Source organism: Vicugna pacos, chromosome 13 (assembly GCF_048564905.1).
Source record: "Vicugna pacos chromosome 13, VicPac4, whole genome shotgun sequence".
In the NCBI taxonomy this organism is placed as follows: domain Eukaryota; kingdom Metazoa; phylum Chordata; class Mammalia; order Artiodactyla; family Camelidae; genus Vicugna; species Vicugna pacos.
Genome location: NC_132999.1, coordinates 35,910,198 through 35,927,235, shown reverse-complemented (window position 1 = coordinate 35,927,235; position 17,038 = coordinate 35,910,198). Strand labels below are relative to the sequence as shown.

At 52.1% G+C, this 17,038-nt stretch overlaps 2 protein-coding genes and 1 long non-coding RNA gene across 11 annotated transcripts in view; 2 read left to right on the top strand and 1 right to left on the bottom strand.

Annotated features, from left to right (window-relative positions):
* KDM4A (lysine demethylase 4A) overlaps positions 1–14,323 on the top strand; it is a 38,991-nt gene extending 24,668 nt beyond the window's left edge. For 2 of the 3 annotated variants that reach the window (XM_072974593.1, XM_015236077.3), the window contains exons 13-22: positions 1,129–1,310; positions 2,824–3,028; positions 3,493–3,569; positions 4,263–4,318; positions 5,889–5,997; positions 6,304–6,489; positions 9,291–9,461; positions 12,413–12,532; positions 12,796–12,888; positions 13,019–13,518. In XM_072974593.1, the coding sequence (XP_072830694.1) occupies positions 1,129–1,310; positions 2,824–3,028; positions 3,493–3,569; positions 4,263–4,318; positions 5,889–5,997; positions 6,304–6,489; positions 9,291–9,461; positions 12,413–12,532; positions 12,796–12,888; positions 13,019–13,159 (1,340 nt within the window). In that variant the 3' untranslated portion in view covers positions 13,160–13,518. Of the gene's footprint in view, positions 1–1,128; positions 1,311–2,823; positions 3,029–3,492; positions 3,570–4,262; positions 4,319–5,888; positions 5,998–6,303; positions 6,490–9,290; positions 9,462–12,412; positions 12,533–12,795; positions 12,889–13,018 lie in introns of all 3 variants that reach the window. The other variant, XM_006200357.3, reaches the window with a different exon arrangement.
* Positions 12,260–14,377, bottom strand: LOC140700674 (uncharacterized). The gene is made up of 3 exons (XR_012079163.1): positions 14,292–14,377; positions 13,005–13,249; positions 12,260–12,443 (listed from the first exon to the last, which is right to left on the bottom strand). It is a non-coding gene; the product is annotated as an uncharacterized lncRNA (long non-coding RNA).
* Positions 14,378–16,343: 1,966 nt separating this feature from the next.
* ST3GAL3 (ST3 beta-galactoside alpha-2,3-sialyltransferase 3) overlaps positions 16,344–17,038 on the top strand; it is a 185,788-nt gene continuing 185,093 nt past the window's right edge. For 6 of the 7 annotated variants that reach the window (XM_072974597.1, XM_072974594.1, XM_072974604.1 and 3 more), the window contains exon 1: positions 16,344–16,529. The gene's annotated coding sequence lies outside the window, so the exon portion shown is untranslated. Of the gene's footprint in view, positions 16,530–16,616; positions 16,776–17,038 lie in introns of those variants that run through there. The other variant, XM_072974595.1, reaches the window with a different exon arrangement.

The window sequence follows — 17,038 nt, the reverse complement described above, 5'->3', positions numbered from 1 at the left end:
CGTGTTTCCCCGCTTGTCCTAAACGTGTGTTTTTATAGCTTCTTCCCTTTAAATCAGTATGAACCAAGCTAGCGTCACACATTGCATTTGGATGTTTCTTTAGTCTTGAACACACCCCTCTTTCCACTTAAAACTCCCCCCCCCCCCAATGGAGGAAGGACTCATTCAGGGAAATGCACACATCTTCACTTTACAGCTCAGTGAAGTTTTATCTATATGAACTGTAGAATTTTGATTCCTGCAATTTTCACTTAACGGTGAACATTTTCCTTCATTCAGTTTTCACAAGTAGAATGATTTTTGGCCACTTTTGATTTTTGTAAGCAGAGCAGATGTCAGTGTGTTAAGTTTTTCAGTTGTGATTGTGAGGCAGTCTGTTTCTGTTTCTTCCCTCCTGTTCTGGTCACTCTTGTTCTAGCCAGGATGCAGAAATTACCTGTGTTTGTGTTTTGGCACCATGGCTTCTGGCTTGGCCTGATGGATGGGGCTTTTAGGAGTTGATTTTCATTGTCTGCATTGGCTTAAATTTGCTATGGTACCCTTCACTGAGGTAGATCGTGTGCACTGGCAGCTGCCAGACCCCTTTGGATTAAATATGTCTGAAGGCATCAGGGATAACTGTATTTTTTTTTTTTTGGAGTGGGGAGGTAATTAGGTTTATTTGTTTACTGTAGGTACTGGGGATTGAACCCAGGACATTGTGCATGCTAAGCATGTGCTCTACCACTGAGCTATACCCTTCCCCTGGGGATAACTATTTATTTGCACCAAGCTTGAGTTGTAAGACGTGAATACATAAATGGGTACCTCGCGTAAGTATGTTTCAGAGCTTTCCTCGGGCTGCTCTGCACAGGTCTCCAGGGTCTCGTGGAAAGCACTCGTGTCCAGGAAGAAGTGAGAAGATCATTGGAGGGGTTGTAGCTGTGGGTTCCAGGGCTCCCACGGCATCATCCAAGTATTGAAGGAGTCTTGAAAATGACTTCCGCCCTTTGCCTCTGTTACCCGTAGGATCTTGGTTAGTCCCAACCTGGGACCATGAGCCTTGGCTGAGCTTATCTGCGCTCCAGGCACAGCCACAGACGTGCAGGCCTGGTGCCGACTGACTCTTGCCTCTGCTTTGTCCTCTAGAGATATCAGAACAGGGGACCCCCGAGGAGGAGGCTGAGGAGACAGAGGCCTGGGCCAAGCCCCTGAGCCAGCTATGGCAGAACCGACCTCCAAACTTCGAGGCCGAAAAGGAATTCAATGAGACCATCGCCCAGCAGGCCCCTCACTGCGCTGTCTGTATGATCTTTCAGACTTACCATCAGGTAAGCCCACCTCGTCCCCTCTTTTGGCCCAGGACCAGCAGTCATAGGGAAGCTAGGTTTAATGGGGGGTGCATAGCTTAGGGAAAGGCATGTTTCCTAGTGTTTTCTGTCCCATCATGTGCTGGAAAGGCTTTGCCAGGTGGATAACTGTCAGCAGTGCGGGGTTTTTACTCGAGAAAGCTTTGGGGAAAAGCTGAGGGTGCGGCTTAGGCTCTGGGGGATTTCCTACTGCCCTTGGCAGTCACTGTTTGCTGAGGAACCTGCCTTTCTGTTACTCTGGTCAGTGATGATTCCTCCCAAGTGGGTTGCAGTCCTGGCCAGTCAGTCTGGAGGACTGCAGATTTCTTTAAATTAGTCTGAACTTCAGATGAAAAGCCAGATCCTCCAGTGTTGTCTCTTCTTTCCTTTGCCACCATGGATGTTGGCAGTGATGGAAAGGAACTTGGGAGGGGTAGGAGCAGAGGGCCTGCAGGACGGGGAAGGGTGGGAAGGCACCGTGGCTGAGCCCAGCTGTGCCCCTCCCATCCCTGGGGTGTTTGATGGCTCCTCCATCATGGTTCTCTTTGGGTCCAGCTCTAGGAGGCCAGGAAGGCACCCACAGCAGCGTGTGCCAGATGGCTAACTCAGTCTCAGCTGGGACCTGCACAGGGTGGTATGTTGTTAACTAGTCCCCTGGTGATGGTCAAAGTGGTGTAGCCGCCACAGAGCCTGGCAGGGCTCCAGGTTCATTTTTGCCAACGAATGAAACTTTAGACCTAGACCAATGCACTATGAGTTAGTAATTCATTACTTCTTTCCATTGACCAAAAACAAAGCCCAAAGAACTTTAAAAGCCTTTGCCTGTGAGGGAAGCAGGCAGATGGCCTGGCTGTATTGTCAGCCTGCCGAGTGGCGCTCAGAGTTTTATGAGTGGCGTAGGCTTGGGGGTCGACATTTCTGGGCTTGTCCTTGGAACCGGGGTGATGGTGGCATCCAGCGGCAGAGCCAGCAGAGTCTTGCAGTCAGGCCATTTGCCAAGGGAAGTCCATGGACATAATAATGTTCTTCCCGAAGGGGCCCCAAGCCAGGAATGGCACATGGGGCTCCAGCCATGCGACGTGACTGCCAACATGGGCCCCAAGAGGAAGTCAGTGCTGGCTGCTGGGAGCACCTGTTCTGGGTCCTCTCCCTGGGTGGGGCCGCCGAGCCGTGCCAGGGAGCCCCCAAGAGCAGCCTGCTAACATCTCAGTGCATTTTATTACCACTTGGTTTGGAGAGATTGAAATCCCAGTTGCCTCTTACCTCGCTCCCTTTTCTCAGTTGTCCCCTGGGGGCTTTTGTTTGATGCTGCTCTGAGAAATTGAATTGGAGTCATTAGAGGTAACTTCAATTAGCAGCTCTGGGATAATGGCTGTGCACCCAGGGGCCATAGCGGTTCCTTGTCAGGAAGGGAGCAGCTTTCCACCGATGGAGCAGGCGGGGAGCTGAGGACTTGGCGCATGTTCACTGAGGTGTGCGCCTACTCCCTCCTCAGGTCGAGTTTGGAGGCCTTAGTCAGAACTGTGGAAATGCTCCAGATTTAGCCCCCCAGAAGCAGAGGACCAAGCCACTGATTCCAGAAATGTGCTTCACCTCGACTGGCTGCAGCACGGACATCAACCTGTCTACCCCCTACCTTGAGGAAGACGGCACCAGCATTCTAGTTTCCTGCAAGAAGTGCAGTGTCCGCGTCCACGCCAGTGAGTGCCCCTCACCTCTTCTCTACATCCTGCCCCAGTGACGTGGGACTTCTCACTGGCAGTCCTGCCACTTGTTGGCCTCCCTGCAGCCTCCCAGTGGCCTCCCTGGTCCCTCAGTGTAGAGACTGCTTATGTGTTCTTGGGGAGGTTGGTGCTGATTGAGTCTTGAGTTTCCTGGGACTCTGGGGTCCATGCTTTCACTGTCCACCCTGGACTGTCCTCTTGGTCACAGATACCAGGAGGGGCTCAGTCCCCAGTGCTCACTAGGCGTTTGTACCCATGAATCTAGTTTCTGACTTTTTGAGACTTTGGATCGTACTGTGTGGCTACATCGTGGGGGCCCGAACTCTAGAATTCAGGGGTCTCTGTAAGATTTGGTTGTAGCTCTGGGAGGTAGTATTTGGAAAAGAGTTAGTCTTCACTCTAACGCTCACCTCTGGGTTTAATTTGCCCGTCTCTGTTAGGTTGCTATGGGGTCCCCCCTGCAAAGGCTTCTGAAGACTGGATGTGTTCTCGGTGTTCGGCCAATGCCTTGGAAGAGGTGAGTGCTTCCATGATGTTGCTGTCTCCCCATGAGACCTGAAGTTTGCTCAGGGCTGGACTATTTCATGTGGGCTTTATGTCCCAGCAGTCTGCGCGTGGCCAGTTACACAGTGATGTCAGGGAGTGTTGTCAGAATAAAACCCCACGACAGTGAGAGTGTTCGTTGCCCACCTGTGGCAGGGCAAGAATGGAGTCTGGAAACTGTTTGCTCCATTGTGTCAGGACCAAGTGGAGGTCCTCCTGTGGATGGACCATAACCCTCTGGAAAGAACTGAGCCATCGGGCTGGAGCATCAGAATAGGGCTCAGGTGGTTCATTTCATAGCCTTCTCTTCGTCCCTGTTCCACCGCCCCTGGAGCCTGGCAGTGCCCACATAGGAGGCAGTCAGAGCCCTATGCCTCCAGCTTGAGCAGAGTGTCATCCATGACTCTGCTTATTGTTATTATTAATAAATAGTACCGGCACAGAGGATTATGTTAAGTCAGGGGAGTAATTGGTGCGCTTTAGCCCCGCGTGGCCTCCCTGTCTTCCTCCGGGGCGTGCTGGTTACAGGGCTGAGCTGGCGAGGCCCCGCACGCTGCGGGCTGCTCTCTTTTATGGGGGCCACGGTTGCCCGAAGGGAGTTGAGGGGAGAGCAGATGGGCTGTTAACGACCCCGTGGTGACCACTCTCCCTCCCTGCTTCTTGGCAGGACTGCTGTTTATGCTCATTACGAGGAGGAGCTCTGCAGAGAGCCAACGACGACAGGTGAGTTCAGAGCTCTGAAGCTGCGGGCGGGCACACCGTGAGGACGGTGGCTGTTCACCGACACGACTGATGAGGACTTGGAAAGCACATTGTTTGGGGCTGAAATAGCATCTCCAAGACTCATTTTGAAAAAGGGAAGTCAAGTGGTCCCAGAGCTTTCCAACTCTACTTCCTCTCTGAGGCAGCCCTGGAAGTAACGTCCTCTGCTCGGAGGAGCTCAGGTGGACTCACGAGAGGACGAAGGCCCCGTGGAGGTGACCCAGGGGCTTCACGGCTGGAAGTGAGGGTGGTTACGGTGTTAACACGGGGGCTGGTGCAGAGTTGGCCACGGCTGTGGGCTCTGAGCCCTTTCGGCAGGCAGGCTCCCTGGCTGTTTAGAATGAGGGCGGGTGTCCTAAGGAGGACAGTGGGACGAGGAGGAGATCCCCGTCCTACCTACCCTACTGCTTCACATCTGCAGAGTGCTCTGGGTTCCTTAGCTCTGAGCTGGGCTTTTTGGCTATTGGGTAGCTCGCTTTCACTGAGCTGGATTTTTGTGTTTGGTCTTGGCTTAGTGGTTCTGAGGTAGAAATGTGAGGGAATTGAGGCTTTTGCCCTAAAGAGCCGGCTGTCTAGGGGCTAGTGCACACAGGTCAATGGGTGATGAGGTTAAGCTCCTGCTTCGGCTAAAATCCTTGGAGCACATGCACCGCCTGGCCTCCAGCCTCACAGGAATCCCCTTGTGCTGTTCTGCTTGCTACTTCCAGTCCTTTAAAGGCACTCGCTGCCACAACTTGAGGTCACTGTGTTTCTCACAATTGGAAGACAGTGGTGTTAAAGTTCTTCCTCATTTGGAGTGGAAATTTGTTCTTCTTGGACCTCCCACCTTGACCTTACAACCCTTGGTCAGCCCTCCAGGGCCACGCAGAACAAATCTGTTCCCACTCTCACGCCACAGCCCTGTGCGTACTGCAGACAGTGTCCCTGAGCCCTGACACTGGCTGTTTCGGTTTTCACCTGCTCCAGCTCTAAGACCTCTCGCCATCTTAGCTGACCTCATCTTGGTGCATGTCAATTTCCCCAGAGGTTCAGAACTCACTTTCGTTGAGCAGCCCTCTCGGAGTAAGTGGGGCTGCACCAGACCGTACAGTCTGAGGTGGCTGAAGGGAGCAGAAGGCAGTGGTCATTTCGGCCCGGGGACAGGTTTGGGCAAAGGCCTAGAGTGGGGGGCGGGCTGGGGTTACTGGCAGATTGGGACATAGTTGGAGATGTTTTGAGGAAGCACCCAGGCCCTCTAATTTATTCTCACTCCCCAGTTAGCTTGGCTCTGCTCCTTTTGCAACAGGTTGTGAGCTAGTGGTGTAAGAAGTATGTCCCTGTGCTGACCAGGGCAGTGTGGTGGGGACCTGTTTCCGCATATCATTGTGGAGACACTTCTGGTTCTTACCTCATTGGGTTTCAGGAACTTACTGGGAAGTGTAGTGGTCAGGCTGGGTAAGGTAGGAAGCTCTGTCGGCAGCCCTCGTAGGAAGAGAAGGCCCCAGGGCCTTGGAGCCAGAGAGGGACTGAGATGGCCTTTGCGTTTTGGCAGGTGGGTCCATGTCTCATGTGCTGTGGCGATTCTGGAAGCGAGATTTGTCAACATTGCAGAAAGAAGTCCAGTGGACGTGAGCAAAATTCCCCTGCCCCGCTTCAAACTGGTAAGGAGAAAGATGGGCTTGTGACTCTACATCCTCCCCCTGTTTCTGGGTCTCTGCTTAGACGGGGACATAGCATTTCTGATGGCGTCCTCTGCTGGCCTTGATTTTGGTCACGGTTTACAAGTCTCGTCCTCTGGCTAAAACTACTTCATGAGGACACCTGTGGTCAGACACAAAATTAAAAGAGGGTGTGTGTGCCCTCGTGTTTTGGGAAGGGGGTTGGCTCTTGCACTGGGGCAGGGGAACAGTAGAGGAAACTGGACTGTTAGTTCCTGGAACCATTGGCTTGCTTCCCTTGTGTTGTAGAAATGTGTCTTCTGTAAGAAGCGGAGGAAAAGAACCGCTGGCTGCTGTGTGCAGTGCTCTCACGGCCGTTGCCCAACCGCCTTCCATGTGAGCTGTGCGCAGGCTGCAGGCGTGATGATGCAGCCGGATGACTGGCCTTTTGTTGTCTTCATTACCTGCTTTCGGCACAAGATTCCCAACTTGGAGGTGAGGGGGGTGCCATTCAGAATCCTCTCGATGGTTTCCAGGACCGTTATCTCTGCAGGCTGTCTGTTTATTGTGTCATCAAGTGTTATGCTTTGCGGAGCGTGCTAATGGGTACGGAGGTGGCCCCTGTCCATCTCTCCTTCCTGCCTTGTGCTTCCTAATCCAGTGGCATCAGCTGCTGTGGTCGATTCCTTTCGATTAGCTGTTCACTTGTTTGCCTCTTCTCCGGATAAACTCCTTGAGGGTCTCTGTCTTATCAATCTCGGTGTCCCTGTACTTAACACAGTGTCAGGAACATAGCAGAAATTCTGTGTAAAGTGTTGTGAACTGGGGGGAAGAGCGGTTAGCCATTAACCCCCATACAGTAGAGGGTTTTGTACTTCTCTAAATGGTGAAGCTCAGTGCAAAATCCATGAAAGGGTTTGGGGTTGAAGGTGACATTTGAAGTGGGTCTTAAACAGTAAGTAGGAATTGTGAGCAAGAGGGCCTTTAAGTCTTCAGAAACAGAATGAGTGAGTCTCAGAAGAATAGAAGTGGAAGACTGGTTCCAGGAACGTGGCGGGGGTGACACTGGACAGGCAAGCAGTGCCAGAGGATGAGGGCCCTGGGCCACCAGTCTTAGGAGCTTGACCTCTGTCCTTCAAGGTGTGGAGAGCTTCTCTAATAATATGATTTGGAACTCTGTGTGTGTGTGTGTGTGTGTGTGTGTGTGTGTCCCTCAAGAAAGGATTGAAGGAATGAGAATTTGAGGCAGGGAGACCAGTTAGCCGAGGTGAGAAGTGAGGTCTGAAGTGGGAGCACAGAGGCACAGCTTTAGGGTCACATCCAGCACTGGGCTCCTACAGTGGGTGGAACTGTGACACGGTTTGTTGACTGCCATGGGGAGAGAGGACGGAGGAAGAGGAAGGGTGAGGGAGTGTGAATTTAAGATGACCCAGGCTGCTCTCTTGAAGGGTGGAAGGGATGCTGATATGATGGTATTAACTGCAAACAGGAGCTGAGATGGGGTTGGGCTGTTTTGCAGGCGGGAGGGAGGAAGATGAAAATGAGGAAAGAACCTGTAGACAGGTTGCTGGAGAATCTGATGGAGCTCCCAGTAGGCAGCTGGATTAACTGGATTAAGACTGGGTTATCATCAGCATTTAACAGGATAGTTAAATCTAATTCCCATTAGAAACGGGGCTCTGGAGATTCCTAAGGAGCAGATGGCAGAGCAGGAGGCAGAGAGCAGCTGAGCAGCAGAGGGGTGGAGGGAAGCAGAGCGCCACAGCCAGCAGGCCAGCAGGGGGCTCCCGAGGGCCAGCGCTGGCGGGAGGGCCAGCTGGCAGCATGGTCACTGGATTCCCCAAACCGGTGGCTCCATGGGGCAGCCAGGTCAGAAGCCAGACTGCAGCTGGAGGAGACCACCATCAGTGAGGTATAGTCCAACAAAGGAGACGCTGATAAGAGGCTTGTCCACTATGTGGCAGAAACAATCACAAAAGGAAGGACACGACAGAGCACCACCAGCCCTGAGGATAAACTCTGCCATTTGGATCATGAAGGCCAGTCTGCTGACTGGGCTCTCCTTTCTTCATAAAGATGTTTTAATTGAGCAAAAGTGCTTGGGTGTGGGTTAGGAGCTTAGGAAGAGGGATAAAATTGTCAGCGTGCAAATGGGGCTCTGGAGGAATAAAAGCCTGAGGACCCTTGAGTCCTGGCTCTGGTAAGGAAATAGGAGTTTCACACTGGAACAGGAGAGTGGTTTGGCGGCTGTATGCTGTTGGTGCTGGGGGTTCTGTGGACTATTTCTTTCACTAATTCATTCTTCACATATTTATTGGGCATCTACTGCATGTTACGCAGTTTTAGGTGTGTTTTGTCTAGTGAACCAGACAAAACAGTCCCTGCCCTCCTGCATTTCATACGGTAGAAAGATATATAGAAACAAGTAAATATACAGCGTGTCAGATGGGAAGAAGTGTGGGGATAAATAGCAGGATACGGGAATGGAAGAGGAGGTGGTAAGGAGTGTTGTCAGTAAGTTGACACTGGGATGTGAGGGTGCCAGTGTGCAGAAGCATTTCAGGTAGTGGGAACAGCAGCACAGAGACCCTGAGGAAGGAGCACGCTTGGCACGCATGCTCAGAGAACAGCAAGGAGGCCAGCATGGCTGGAGCACAGTGCCTGGGCAGCCTGGGGAGGAACGGTTAGACGTTAGGCCGCCACATGCTCTGTGATCTCAAGGGCGAGTTCAGAATGAGAAGAAGGATGATGTGAGGGCCCCAGAGATGGCAGGGCCCTTGTGATGGGGAGCTGTTTGTCTGTTGTATGCAGCTGAGGATATCCAGGGGACCTGAGTCTTTGTTCCCTAGCCCAGAGGGTAGAGCTAGTGCTAAGACCTGTGTGGAACGTTGTGTGGGGGCCCTGGGCCTCAGATCACATGTTGAGTCTCCACTTTGCTGTGTGTCTAAGTTGTGTGCACTAGTAGGTGCTGTTTGGTCAGTTCCTTGCAACAAAAAGGAAATCACAAGGGTCTGTTCTGGGAGTTCGGTGTGAGACAGGGTGGTATAAGGACCAGTTGTGGACTGGGAACGGGGGAGGAGCTACATTCATGGGCGAAAATATGACACTAGGTTCTTTTATGTCTGGCTGGGGTGTGGATATCTGGAGAGACGTGGTTCAGCTCCTATCTCTTACTCCTCTTCTCTTTTCCATTCTCATGCTTATCTTTTCCTGGTAAAGAGGAACCAGTTGATCTTGGTGCCCATTTGCCAGGCCTCTGGCATCGTGGGCCTAACCCAAGCCTCTGTTTTTTCCAGCGTGCCAAGGGGGCCTTGCAGAGCATCACTGCGGGCCAGAAGGTCATTAGCAAGCACAAGAATGGGCGCTTCTACCAGTGTGAGGTGGTGAGGCTCACCACCGAAACCTTCTATGAAGTCAACTTTGATGACGGCTCCTTCAGCGACAATCTCTACCCCGAGGACATAGTGGTAATGTCTGCAAGGAGCTTCTTGGGCTTTTTGGAACGGGGGTATTTTTAAGTCTGGCTGGCAGACTGGCTGTGGGCCTGCCTGCCTTTTCTAGCCAAGCCCATGGTCCCATCAGTCATTCCCTGAACAGAAAAGCATTTGTGCTGGTCTTTCTGTGCAGAGAAAATTGTGTGCCACTCAGATGCCGTGCTTCCTCTGGAAGCTTCTAGGAATCAGCGTTGTCTGTAGTTCTTTGAAACATGCTTGTATTTCTGTCTAAACTACTCCTGGAGGCGTTCTGGTGTGGTTTCCAGCCCAGGCTTCGGAATGAGGCCAGTTTGTCAGTACAAGCTGCATCGCTTAGTAGCTGTGTGATTTGGGGGAGAATTACCCAGCTAAACTCTTTTCAACCATGTCTTCTTAGTGGATGTATGGAATTTGCTTTTGGTTCTGTATAGTTGAAGGCTTTGAGGCTGAATAGAAACTGCTTGGAGGCATCCCTGGCCTACTTATGTTATCAACACCTGAGACACTGGGGGCCCTACCTGGACCCAGTCCTGGGTTTCCTGGCTCAGGACTGAGGACTCAGTTCAGGTTTCCCCTGTCCCCACCCCCGACCCTGCCTTCTTTTCATGTTAGACTAAGCACCAGTGTAGCGGGAGGAAGCCACCTCTTCCTTTACCAACAGGTGTTTCCCACATTTATACCACACTAGCAACTTAGTTGCTAAAAGCACTCATTAGTTATAAGGTGGTATCAGTGTTTGTGGCAGCGGAATAGCTAAGATTTATTAAAGCTTTTCCAGTTTGCCAGGCACTACGTATGCTAAGTGTTTCACCCAAGTATCTCATGCCTCATTCCAACTCTGAGAAGTAGGTGCTATCTCTGACTCAGAGAACAGTGATCTCAGGGCTCTTCTCAAAGTTACGGAGGACTTAAAGAGCTTGTGTTACCAAAGAGTTTGTGTGTTTGAGTTATGTGTGTCAGTATTTTCTCATTAGAAATTAAAACAGATTAAGTGATTTGAAGTAGTCCCTTTTAAAATGAAAAACAACTTCATTTTGAATAAAACAAAAAACATTAGTGAGAAGAGTGCCATTTTCCTACAGTTTTGCGTCTTTTTAACGTCACATCTTCGGTTTGTTGCCGTATATTATTTTGGTTAAAGTATATGAAAGAAATTTGGCCTCACAGGGATATGTAATTGAAAAGGGGAGGAGTATTTAAATAGCCTTTTGGATGATTGTGGTTATTCTACTTCACTACTACGCCAAAGCTCAACGAGTGGTTATTTCTCAAAAGCTAGAAGCAGTGTGGAATCTGAAAGCAGCTCAGCGAACCTTGCGTACTCTGCTACGTTGAAGTTCGTCGGTCTGTCTTGCACCGGGAATGGGTCTTTGACCCAGGCATGATTTTGTGCCATCATCCACGTTGGTGCAGTGGGCTCTGCCAGTCTTCCAGATGTTAAGTTTTATGATGCTATATCAAAAATGCAATTTATGATGCAGTATCACTTCCATTTGTATCATTGATCTGAGAAAAATCTACATTTTAGGAAGCTTCAAGCTCATGGTGGTGATACAACTCTTCTGAAATTCTAATTTGCGCTTGAAAGCCTGAGTTTTATTATTGGTGGTACTGTCAGTTGTTTTCCTCGAAGTGACAGGCCCACTTCATTCATTTTCAGGAGGCTGTTTGCCAGTACCCAAGTCTGAATAACCATAGTTTGTTGGTTGTTTTTTTTTTTTTTTTTAAATCTGGTGTTCCATGAAAAAAAGCAGTTACTTCTTACAACTTAAACAGTTAGACCATGCTTTTCCTCTAGACAACCATCATGCTTTGGCGTCCAGCAGAAGTGTCTTTTGGGTACTAACACATGAACTCAAAGATTAAGGTTTAACAAAAGTAATGCTTTTTTCTGCTTCATCAAGGGACAGTGTTACATGAAAGCAGGTGTTGCCCCCTTTCCTACAGTGTGAGTCCACAGTGGTTAAGAGTGCAGTAACTTAGTAGAGCTCAGGGCCACTGGTTTGTGCTGAGGTGCCAGCAGGTGTACCTGTGATAGGTTTTGCACAATCACTGCAAATGTCAACACAGTGAAAGAGGCTAGTAATGTTTTAATACTGTTATGGAAACCGTCATGCCCTCACATGCTCCTGCGGGTGTCTTAGGGACCCCTCTGGTCTGCAGACCACACTTTAAGAACTGCTGCTATAGGAGAGGAAGCTTAATCTCTGAGAACTTAAGTGACTTATCAAGGATCACATACTTGGCTAGCTAAAACTTCCACCTGAGATTGGGGGGTGGGCAATACTTTCTGCCTGATTGTTGAATTTATACACATTATAGTTACTGAGTACCTAGTCAGTGATGGGCACAGTATACAACCATTTCTACTCAGTAAGTGAGCAGGAGTATAGAACCTTCCTAACTCTTGTCAGTAGTAGTGAAGTTGGTAAGAGCAGTTTGAATATTGCCTCATTTTAGACTTTGCCCTGCTCCCTCCCCTGTGTGTACCTTTTCAGGCCACGTTCCCAAGGATGTTCTCCCCGGTCTGCCCATCAGACCTTTCATTTAGCTACCACGAACTCGCTCGTACATTGACCTCCCACTTTACACCAAGCCCTCTGCTGGCATTGCAGCAAGGGTACTCCCTTCTGCAGGGAGTAAGAGTCCTAAAGTTTTTTGCCAAGTCCCTTGGTAGGTGTTCCTGTTAAGAACCCACTTCTTAAAATAGCTGAGCACAGTTTGAGTGTTTGTTCCTGGAAGAGCCCTGTCCCTTAGAGACACAGTTGAAGGAATGTGAGAAGGACTCTTGATCGTGGCACTTGTCATCTACCTTTATTGAGTTTACTAAGTTGACTTTTTTCGTTCACCCAGAAGCAGTAGCCAGCAGAGATATGGGGCCAACTTTGGGGCAGGTCTTTAGAAGGTGGACCTTCTTTCACTCTTCTCCCTTCCTGTTCCCTCAGAGTCAGGACTGTCTCCAGTTGGGTCCACCTGCTGAAGGGGAGGTAGTCCAAGTGAGATGGACAGACGGCCAAGTCTATGGAGCCAAGTTTGTGGCCTCCCACCCCATCCAGATGTATCAGGTAGCCAAAGATTTTTGCTGGGGATGGGGGCGGGGAGGGTACTTGATTAATTCATTGTTTCCTCTTGGGCCAGAGGCAGGTCTTTTGCTTTTGGGAGTGCTAAGGACTGCCCTGTGTCCAGTCTGCCAGGTATGGCTTCAAACATAGCAGGCTTTACTCAGTGTTCTAAACCCTTCCTGTGACTGCAGGAAATTGCACTGTGAGTGGCGGACCAGGGAGAGAGGGAAGGATATCTTGGCCAAAGGCCTTTGTTTCCTTGGTAGGTGGAGTTTGAGGATGGCTCACAGCTTGTAGTTAAGAGAGATGATGTGTATACGTTGGATGAAGAGCTTCCCAAGAGAGTCAAGTCTAGACTGGTGAGTGTGTTTTCTGTGTGCCCTCGGATCCTGTCTGGGAGGGAGGGAACAAAAGAGTGTGTTCCTTTGGCTTTTTTCTCTGGGATGATTGGCCACAAAGGGCTCATTTGGCTTGCCTGTTCTTCTGCAGTCAGTAGCCTCAGACATGCGCTTCAACGAGATTTTCACAGAGAAAGAGGTTAAGCAGGAAAAGAAACGGCAGCGAGTTATCAACTCAAGATACCGGGAAGATTACATCGAGCCTGCACTGTACCGGGCCATCATGGAGTAGATGCTTCCAGCGGCCAAGAGATTCCCAGCTGTCAAGCCGAAAGCACTCTGGGGTTCCACAGCACAGCAGCCACTTGGAACTCTGAAGTCTCTAAAAGTGAATTGTAAAATGAAAAGGAATGAAATAACCGACCCCATCATCTTCTCACCCCACCCTCATCGAATTCCACTGTAGTGAAAGGACAAGCTGTTCTTGGACATGTGGCAACAGCCACTGATCTCCCAGCTGATGGGCTGAGCACTGGAACGCTGTGGCTGCATTGGCCCCGGTCTAGAATGGGGTCGACTGTGCTGGCTGGGCTGGTTGCCCTGTTCCTGGCCTAGGACTTAAGCTTCCTAATGATCACCTGCACCAACTAAGCAGAGGTGCTGGTGCTTGCCCCTCCACCCTTTTGTATTTATGTGTGTGTGTGTGTGTGTGTGCGCGCGCGTGTGTGCGTGTGTGTGCTTGGTCTGGACCAGCTTCTGCCAGCCCCTGGCCTTTACTTTCTTCCTTGCCTATCCAGGGCAACAAAAATGTGAAATTCTGCCCTCAGCTTAGCTGAGTGAGGGCTCCTGGGGGTTGGCTGGAGATGGGTGTGGCATCTGTCTGTCCCTGGAACTGCCTCAAGGGAGTGCTGGCAAAGTAATGAGATGCCGAGAAGTTAAGGCCACCTCTTGGCCCTCTCTTGAAGAAGATGGGGGTTGCGTGGGTGTGTGCCTGTAAATACCACGCTAGGCATGGAGCCGCTGAGGACAGCGTTAGAGGATGTGGGTGGGGAAGACCCTGAAGGGGGACTCTAATGATGGAAGCAGGCAGAGCCTGGTGGGTGATTCTGTCAACAGAAAATTGCAATCATGCAGGGGTTGGGAGGGTTAAGATAAACTGGGGCCACCGGAGACCGGGGCAGGTTTAGATGTGCCTCTGGTCTGGGGGTGGGAGGGAGCTGATTTGGGGGGGGGGTGGGACTGGAGGGCAACACTGAAGGGGTTAAACAGGCTTTTGCTCCTCATGAATTTGTTTGCCTGGGTCCAGGATCGGAGGGCTTCACACTTATACCCTGTGTATACAAGAATCAGATTTATAATACTTCCCCATTTTTTGTTACGTATGAACGCTATAAACCAAATTATTTTGAAAACCGGTGCATCACCTTGTCCTTAGCAATAAAATATATTGAGCAGAGGTTTGGCTGTGTCTGCCCCAAGGAGCCTGAGTGGCCCAGGGTCAGGCCGAGAGTGTATCTAGTCACAGGCCGTGGAACAGAGCCGTGTACTTTATGAAGGCTCAGTAAGGCAGGATCCAGGAAGCCCTCCTGAAGAGATGGGTTGCTTGTCAAGTTCTGGTCCTGTGGCTCTGTGTGGTGGGACCTGGGGAGCAGAGGCACATCTGGCCATGAGTACCTCCTTTTGCTTTCCTTGCCTTAGAGATGGGGAGGAAGAGGTATTAAGAGGAAGGACCAGGCCACTTCCACAGCCTTGTAGAACTGAATTTGATCTCATCTTGCCCCAACTTGTTAACTTCATTGAACAGATACAAGTTTATGCCGGTGTCTGTTCCATCAAAATTGTGGAACTAGCTTGAAAGGAAGCAGTATATTTTAGGTGCTTGAAGAGCAAGGCGTCGATCCCCAGGTGGGTTCTGAAGCTGTTCTGAGCTTCCTGTAGTTGGAGAGATGCTTCCCTGGGGGAAGACCCAGTTCCTTTGACCCCCCAGTGAGTTCCTGAGGTCCAGGTGGACAAGGATAGAGCAGCAGCAGGGCAAGGAGGGTTCAGTGAATTGGGCACAACAGAGCTGTTCCAGCTGGTCTTGGACAGGCAGGTACTAGGCCCTATTTCTTGGCTCCTTCCAGGTGCGGGTCAGCTCAGCAATTCAATGCTTCTTTGTGTCCTGGAGCTTGGGAGGTGGTTGTCACCTGGTGTCTGGTTGTGGGGGAAGGGAGGAGCAGCAGGTCTCAAAGATACTCTTCTATGCCAGTTCCCTCCCTCCTGGGGCCATGAAAGGGAGGTTGACTTTTTTTGTCCAGCACCTAAGGATTCCTAGGGGAGAGTAGACATAGCCAGGACTTAACGGATTGGCAATCCCTGGGAGCACACATCTTTGGAGGGAAGGAACACTTCCCCAGACTTGGTAAGGAGGGTCCCAGACCTCCTTTACCTCTCACTGACCCTAGCATCCCCAACCCTACTGAACAACAGGCAGAGTTGGGGTGTTTGGTGTAATCCCTGTCGAGTTCTTGCTCAGCAGCTTTTTTTCAAGAAACTTACTTTTATTTTGGCCTAATGTTCTAACCCTCTGGGAAACTGAAGTTTAAAGAGGTGATGAGGCTCAAACCACACAGAACAGTCTGTCTCTCCTGCCTGCAGTGAGGCTTGGGCTCAGAGGACTGGCTGACTCCAGGGAAGCGCCCAGCAGGTCTTACGCAGGCTCCCCTCAGAAGCCTTCTTGCCAGGGCAAACTGCCTTCCTTTGGCAGTCATGGATCACAGCCTGACAGTTCCTCCTCTCTCTGTAAGTCCTCTCGGAAGAATTTCCTTTTAAATTGCGCCCCAGGAGGATGCCAGGGCTCAGCTGCAGGAATGAGGGAGTGGGGTGGGAGAGCTGGGACCGCCAGAGCTGCAAAGGGTAGACGAATGGGGGGGGGAGTGGTCCTATGCCCAGACAAAAAATTTTCTGCGAGGCTCTAAAGTTAGTGATAAATAAGGGTAGCCAGTGACTTCTGTCCTCCCTAACCCACAGGACTGGGCAAGGTCACCCAGCCCGTGGACGTCCCACAGCTTTGGGACTCAGCCTGGCTCCGGGCGGATGCCTGTGTCCCTCGGCGTGGAAAGATCGTGGCCCCTCGCCCCCCGCACGGGCGAGGAAACAGGGTCGTCCCGACGGACAGCGAGCCCCGCGGCCGTCAGAGGTCAGCGCGCTCTCCGGAGCGTCAAGCCGGGGAAAGAGGATTGCTCAAGGTGGCGGAAGGGCTCCTTGTAGAGTGCTGGGCGTCCGCTCGAGCTTCCCAGTCCTGGCCCCCGGGAGGGGTGGCCGGGTCGGAGAACGGGGTTCCCGTGCCTAGTGGGCTGCTAGGGGCTTGCGCCCGCCCACGGCCTGCAGCGCAGCCCGGCATTGGTCAGCCGTGCGCCCCGCCCGGCGCCCGTGCGCCGATTGGCCGCTGATGCCCGGCGCTGAGGCGGAGAGCGGGATTGGTGGTCCCGCCGTACCCGGGTCGCGGCCGTGCGCTCCGCCCGCCGCTGCGTCCCCACTATGGCGGCGCCCAGGCAGCCCACCGCGTCGTGGGCGCCCGCCGGGGTCCCCCGCGGCCGCCGCCGCCGCCTCCGCCGCCGCCCCCGCCTTCCCGCTCGCGTTGAGCCGGGCGCCGCCTCCTCCCTGCCTCCCTCTCCGCTGCGGTAAGGGCGGGTTCTGCGCGCGTCGGGAGGGCAGTCACCGCGGCTAACGGTCGCCGCGCCGCCCCTCCCCTCCCCTCCCCTCCCCCGCCGCCCTCGGTCTCCGGGTCCGGGGGGAGGCGCGGAGCCCGCACGCGCTGCTGCTAGGAAAGGAAGGGTCGGGCGCGGCCCCGCCATCTCTGAATAATGAAGTCTGGCTCTGACTGGGGGCTCGGGCAGGGAGCCCGGGCCCTGGACGACCTCGCCAGGGTAGGGACTGCCAGGCCTCGGGAGTCAGAATGGCTGGACCTGGGCCGAGCGGTCTGAGGTCACCTGCGCGCGAGACCCCGCAGCGCTGCGCACCTTGGCGCAGGGGAAGGACATGTCAGGCGGGCCTTCTCTTTGGGAAGAGGGAGGAAAAGTGGAAAGCCTGAGTGGGAATCAGCAGCATACGGGTAGCGGTTGTCATTGCTTTTTGCTCTACCAGCCTCCAAATGTTCAGGGGCCCGGGGTCAATTTGATTCTCAGACTTC